Source organism: Gouania willdenowi, chromosome 2 (genome assembly GCF_900634775.1).
Source record: "Gouania willdenowi chromosome 2, fGouWil2.1, whole genome shotgun sequence".
Lineage (NCBI taxonomy): Eukaryota > Metazoa > Chordata > Actinopteri > Blenniiformes > Gobiesocidae > Gouania > Gouania willdenowi.
The window spans coordinates 610,533-616,948 of record NC_041045.1 but is presented as its reverse complement, the minus strand read 5'-3'; the positions used below and the strand labels follow the sequence as shown (position 1 = coordinate 616,948).

Below are 6,416 nucleotides of genomic sequence, written 5' to 3'. Positions count from 1 at the left end.
TTTTATCAGTGTTTTTGACTTTTAGGTACCTCATTCGTATTTTTCCAGGTCTTCCATCCTTTGGACTAGAACGGGTTTTCCATTTTCTCCTCCTGGGGGTGTGATGTAGATCCTGCAGCCTCTGGTCCAAGTTTTCACAATTTTTCCTCCTTTCTTCAGTTGGCATGCTTTCCATGCGATACTTGCATTCTGCTTCGTCAGGTTCTCGTTCATAAACACCATCGTTCCCACAATTTTTCTTCCTTGTTCATTATTTCAGCTTTATATTTCACGTTGGTAAATGTAATTTTCACATCTCTGGTGTCTTTGCGTTTTGGCAGCAGCTGGCAGTAGTTGATGTTTTCTGGGTTCACTTCAATACCTTTCGAGTCCAGGTAATCAATCACCTGTTCTTTCAATCGATTTTTCGTCTTCGATGGTCGGATCCTCTGTTGTCTTGTTGCATTAGGAATGAAGTATTTACATAGTTTGTTTAAAGAGGAATTAAAGCTCCCATGTAAACGTGGCCAATAATGTGTCAACATGTGTGACATTAGGTGTAAAAGTGGTAGAAAGGGTTTATAAGTGCTGAACATGTACTAATGTGATGTAGAAGTGTGAGAAATGTAACAAAAATACATTCAAAGGAGCAAAAATATGGCAAGAAAAAAGTGATGAAAATAGGTTCAAAACTTTCAAAGCATCTTTTAACTGTTTCACTTAGCGTTGTTCTGTGGGTCCTCGTGTTGTGTTGCACTTCTAGTTAACCAGCGGCTGTGTGTGTGTGTGTGTGTGTGTTTCTGTTTTTAGAAACAGAACTCTGAAGATGGTGTAGGTTGAAGTTATTACAAGTACATATTCACCAACAAGACAGTGAATAAACATTGTTACAAGAAAGTTTGTTTTCATTCATTGGTTTTATTGTTTTTCCATCAATACCTGGTGGTTTATTTAGTAGAAAAAGGTGGTTTTGGGGTTTAGTTACTATTTATTTAGTTACTCTTTAAGCCCCGCCCCCTGCTCAGGCTCCACCTCCTCTTCTGTCTCCACAGGTCCATCCTTTTATGATGCAGGTTCTTTGAATTTCTTCCCAGTGTTTGAACGAAACATCTCTTTCAGCTTTTTTGACAAGCTTTTCTTCTTCTTCTTCTTCTGAGAGATCAGTTCTTGGAGCTTGTCCTTCATCTCACGCAGCTTCTCCACTTGTCGTTGTTCTTCCACCTCCCACTCCTCACTTACTTCTGCCAGGAGTTCTACTTTCTCCATGACGTTCTTCAGCTCCTCTCGTTGCTCCTGCAGCCTCAGCTCTCTCTGATCCATCTTCGCTAGCTTCACGCGTGTCTGCAGAAGGCGCTGCTGCAGCTGCTCCTGGTTGTTCTGGTTGTCTTGCTGAAAGCGATGGATGATCTCCTTCAGGATTTTTTTGCCGCTGTTTATTTTGATGAAGGTGATGCTCCCTCCATTCTATGTCCTGCTGCTCCTCCTCCTGCTTTAGCTGTGTTTCCTGCAGGAAGAGGGAAATCTCCTGCTGTTGGAGTTTCTCCTGCTGCAGATGTTCTTGTTTCTCAATCAGCTCCTGCGGGAGCTCCTGATGTTCCTGATTGTTCTTTAGCTTCAGCTCCAACTGCTGTAGTTGCTTTTCTTTTAGTTCTATTTTCTGCTCGTCCTCCTGCAGCGAGACAAAGAACTGGTACAGATGGACCTCCTCCTGCTGCAGTTCTTCCTCTCTCTTCCTCTGCTCTTCTTCAACATGCTGATGCCACTCCACCGTCTTCTCCAGAATCCCACTGTTCAGCTCCAGTCTCTCCTGCTTCCTCGCCAATACCACCTTCTTTAGCTGATCCAACCCTAACTCAGAATCAGCTTCTTTACGCTTAAAGAAATTTATAATTCTCGTCAGAGCCATTTTGAAGGTGTATCTTTCTGAGAACTTCCAACAAACGTGTAGAAACTGTGACAACTATGATCTTTGTGTGAATGTGGTTCTACTTCTTCTGTGCAAACTTGAAAGGCGTACAAACTTGAAAGGCGTGCAAACTTGAAAGGGGTACAAACTTGAAAGGTGTACAAACTTGAAAGGGGTACAAACTTGAAAGGCGTACAAACTTGAAAGGCAAAATCAGAAAAAGAACCAGCCCTGCCACATGACAACCTGGAGGCTCCGCCCACAAATGGAACTCTTTGGAGGCAGCCTAGCAACCATTGTGTCAAAGATGCACTTTCTGTGTTTTAAGGTTAACGGGTTGAAGAACAGTCATGTGGAGACAGGACCATCTATAAGGGGGATAAAGGGGAGATTTTTGGGGTCCATCCATAAAGTCAGTAAAATGATGGTTTATTGTTCTATGAATCTGTGATAACCACATTTATTTATTCATCTGAATAATATCCACTGTTATCCAGGAACGTTTATTATTATTATTATAGTCATCTTAAAGATGGAAATCATGGTTTTAATCACTAATAAATGGTTCAAAGTGACCAAAATGGTGGAAAATGTGTTGAAACCGTAGAAATTAGTTAAAGTTTCAATTTAGAGTGGATAAAAACAGACAGAAAAAGTTGTAAAAAGGGTTGAAAGTGTTAATATTAGATTAAAAGTGGCAGAAAAAAGTTTAAATTGGCCAATAATGGGAATGAAAAATGGTGAATGTGGTTAAATTGGCAAAAATAATCATGAAATATGGTGAAAAGAGGTTAAAAGTGACAATAGCCACGGTTCCATAATGTTTTTTTTAAATGTGGAATTAGTTTTTCCAAATGAAATCATTGAGAATCAAAGAGTTCTGCTTCGTGTTTACATGTAATAGTAATTCTGAATTGAGGTTTAGATATTTGGCTTAATTTAATTCCTCTTTCAGTCTGGGCGTCGGGAAGGAGAACGAGACGTTTCACGTCTATCGAGAAAAACACACAACAAACCTTTATTATCGCCGTAACACACACGAGAACTGTTTTCACTTTTATTTTGATTCTAGTTTAGAAGCAGCAGCTCGACAATAACACACGATTATCATCACTGGTGAATAAAAGCCAGTAAAACAACAGCTACAATTCTAAACTTGTTGATATCACAGCCTGTGAATGCAGTACAGCGTCACATTTACTCCACCTCTGGGTCCTAGTGCCAGTCGTCCAGTGAAGCCTGTTCCATTTATCGCGTTTACCGAGGTCTGTGTGTGTTTAATAAGTCTGTGTGAAAATCTGCATATTATGCTTCCATCATCCACTCTTTTCATTATATCCATGTTTTCTGAGGCTCTTATAAATAAATGGTCTTGGCTCTAGTCTGGACGGCCATTTTGGATTATGTCATCATTGCAGCAAACGACCCAAATTAACATAAAGCAGAATTAAGCAAGTTAAGTGTTACAAGAAAAAGGAATGATCTAATTCAGAATTAAAATCTGAATAAACCAGGCACTTCATTCAGATTGAAGTTTAATTATTTATTTTTATTTATTCAGTTTCATTTCTGACATGGTTGCATTCACAGAAATTCATTTGACATTCAGAGCAAAATCACATCATTGGTTTTTTTTTTTTTTTTTTTGTCCTTTTCATGCCGGAAAGGGCGACGGAAAAAAGCATTATGCTTATTTAGATCCATCCCCTGATTTGAACACAGATAATTTTACATCCAACCTCGTTTTCTTCCCTTTTTTTTTTTGTCCTTTTTTATGTGATGTGTTTCTCGTCTGCAGTCATTGTTCCTGTTGTTACTCCTCCTCACTGTCCTTTTTCTCCGTATCTCCTCGAGCTTTCTTTCCAGTCGTTTGTTTACGTTCCTCCAACTCTCCAAACGTAAAGTTCTTCTTCTTTCGGAGAACCTTCATATCCTCTGAAAGTCTCCTCAGCTTATGATCCATCAGAAAGGCACATGCACAGACACATACCCCCATCATTAGCAGGCCAAAGATCATGACTCCTAGCAGATAGATGTCCTCCACATCTTCCACTGTCAGCAGAGAGAGACAGAGCATCTGCTTCTCCCTCGTGCATCCATGACATATCCACTTGGGTTTGTGTCCTTAGGACACGGTATTTCGTGCTGAAGCAATTGCCTCGTTGAGAAGATTTTGTCGATGCCGCTCAATGACCAGTTATGAGTTCCATGTCGTCGCTGTAAGTTCAATGAAGAGTTGACTTGAGATCTGTATGTGTGTAGAAATGCCCTCCGTGTTTTCTCCTTAAATTGTTTCAGATTATCTGACTGTTGTGTCTCTGCGTCAAGGTTATTCCAGAGGTTCATGGCTCTATACACAAAACTATGTTTGCCAACGTTTGATATGACCCTGTTTGGTCTGAACACATTATTATGTCTGAATTCATAGGAATTTTGATTGTATGTGAAACGTTTTTGTATTTGATGTGGTAGTTTTTTAGATGAGGCCCTAAATGCGTGTATTTGTGTGTTATAGTGTATTATTTCTTGCAGTTTTAGGTATTTTGCCTTCCTCAAATAACTCGTTTGTGTGTGCGTTGTGTGGTGCTTTATGTAAAATTCTTATAACTTTTTTTTGTAGTTTAAATAGTGGTTCAAGATACGTTTTGTAGTTATTTCCCCATATTTCGGAGCAGTAGTTTAAATGTGATGCTATGAGTGAAGAATAGATTGTTTTAAGTGATTTGGTTTGTAGGATTTGTTGAAGCTTCCATAGGATGTAACTGCTTTTAGCAACTTTGTTTTTAACTATTTGTATATGTTTTTTCCAGGTCAGCTTGTCGTCCATCCACACTCCTAGTACCCTATATTCTTTTTACTTGTTCTATTATTTCCATGTTTAGTTTCAGTCTTATATCTACCGTTTTTTTTCTCTTCCCGAAATTAATGAATTTTGTTTTACTGACGTTAGGGCTAGTTTATTTACATCTAACCATGTTTGAATTTTTGATAGTTCGGCATTTGTGACTCTATTAGAGTTTTAATGTCTTTGCCTGTGCATAGAATGGTTGTGTCGGTCTGGCAAACACGTTAGTTTGAGAGACAATGTGAGACTTTGAAAATGTTGTTTATGTATAGAATGAACAGTTTTGGCCCTAAATTGAACCCTGTGGAACAACCACATTGTATGGTTTGGCATTTTGATGTGTGTTCTTCAAAGTCAACATATTGTTTCCTATTTGTCATATAGCTTTTAATCCATTTAAGGCGTTGTGCTTTATTCCGTAATTTTGAAGTTTTTCTTCTAGAATATCATGATTAATTGTGTCCAAAGGGCTTTTTTTAGGTCCAGAAAAATTCCGAATACAAATAGTTTTTTTTCTAATGCTTCTCCTTATATTCTCCGTGATGTCAATTATAGCCATTGCTGTTGAACGCCCTTTTCTAAATCCATATTGTCCTTCATGTAGTATATTATTATCTTCTATAAATTTGTCGAGTCAACTCAACAGTTTTTCCAGAATTTTTGATCATTGTGGTAATATTGATATAGGTCGATAATTAGTGAAATTCCATTTTTCTCCACCTTGTAAATCGGTCTGATTTTTTTGCAATTTTCATTTTTTCTGTGAAAACACCCATTCTAATGATAGATTACTTATATGTGTTAATGGCGGGGTTATTTCAGCTGTTATGGTTTTTATTAGACTCATAGTTAGATTATTAATGTCTCTCTGGATTTTTTTGAGGTACAGGTAGTGATTATTCTGTCCACCTCTGCTTCTGTTACTTCTTCAAGTACAAGGTACTTATCAATGTCTTTCTTCTCATGTCAAAATGGTTCCATTTAAAGTGTTGGGTGTTTATTTATCTCTTTCTCTATGTCTTTTCCAGTATTTATGAAAAAACTGTTGAGTTCTTGTGCTATTATGTTTTTATTGTATTCTTTTACATTGTTTATTATAAATGGTCTGCATTTTTTTCTTTGCATTTGCGCATGGTTATAATGTTTATAATTTCCGCACAATTTTTTGTTTTTGTTTTTATTCTCTTTTAATTGTTTTTTCATAATATTCTCTTTTTTTTCTCTTAGTAAATTATTAACTTTGTTTCTGTATTTTTTGTAACGTATTTCCACTTTTAATGTTTTTTCTGTTATATATTTTTTATATAATATGTTTTTCTTTTTGCATTACGTTGGCCAAGTTTCTGATAGTGCTATTATAGTCAAACCTATACAAAGTAGAGATGTAATCCTTAATGTCTTCAAAATTTGCATACATACTGCGACAATTACAGTGAACAAGTGACAGACCTTTTTCCTTCTTATTTTCCACTTTGAAGTCATTCTCTGTGTAGTAATGGCTGTTCTTGTGTTGTTTCCAGTGTGAAAAGTTGTTTGGGTCCACTTCTTCTACTTGATTAATCTCTCGTTGTTGATGTTGATGATGTTGGATGATTTTTAGTGATTCTTTCCATATCCATTTTTTCAGTGTTCTTGACTTTTAGGTACCTCATTGTATTTTTCCAGGTCTTCCATCCTTTGGAGTAG

General features: G+C 37.2%; 1 protein-coding gene across 1 annotated transcript; it reads right to left on the bottom strand.

Annotated features, from left to right (window-relative positions):
- Nucleotides 1-1,041: 1,041 nt before the first annotated feature.
- On the bottom strand, nt 1,042-1,944 carry LOC114478943 (golgin subfamily A member 6-like protein 2). The gene is made up of 2 exons (XM_028472316.1): nt 1,455-1,944; nt 1,042-1,408 (listed from the first exon to the last, which is right to left on the bottom strand). Exons 1-2 carry the CDS (start codon nt 1,883-1,885, stop codon nt 1,042-1,044), a joined length of 798 nt encoding a protein of 265 aa, XP_028328117.1. The 5' UTR covers nt 1,886-1,944.
- Nucleotides 1,945-6,416: the final 4,472 nt, after the last annotated feature.

What these genes read in the sequence shown, in the direction of transcription:
- LOC114478943 (XM_028472316.1), bottom strand. Translation starts at nt 1,885, where the DNA reads ATGGCTCTGACGAGAATTATAAATTTCTTTAAGCGTAAAGAAGCTGAT. An exon ending in CTAAAGCAGGAGGAGGAGCA is followed by an intron (nt 1,409 to 1,454) that starts GCAGGACATAGA and finishes CAAAATAAACAG; the next exon opens with CGGCAAAAAAATCCTGAAGG.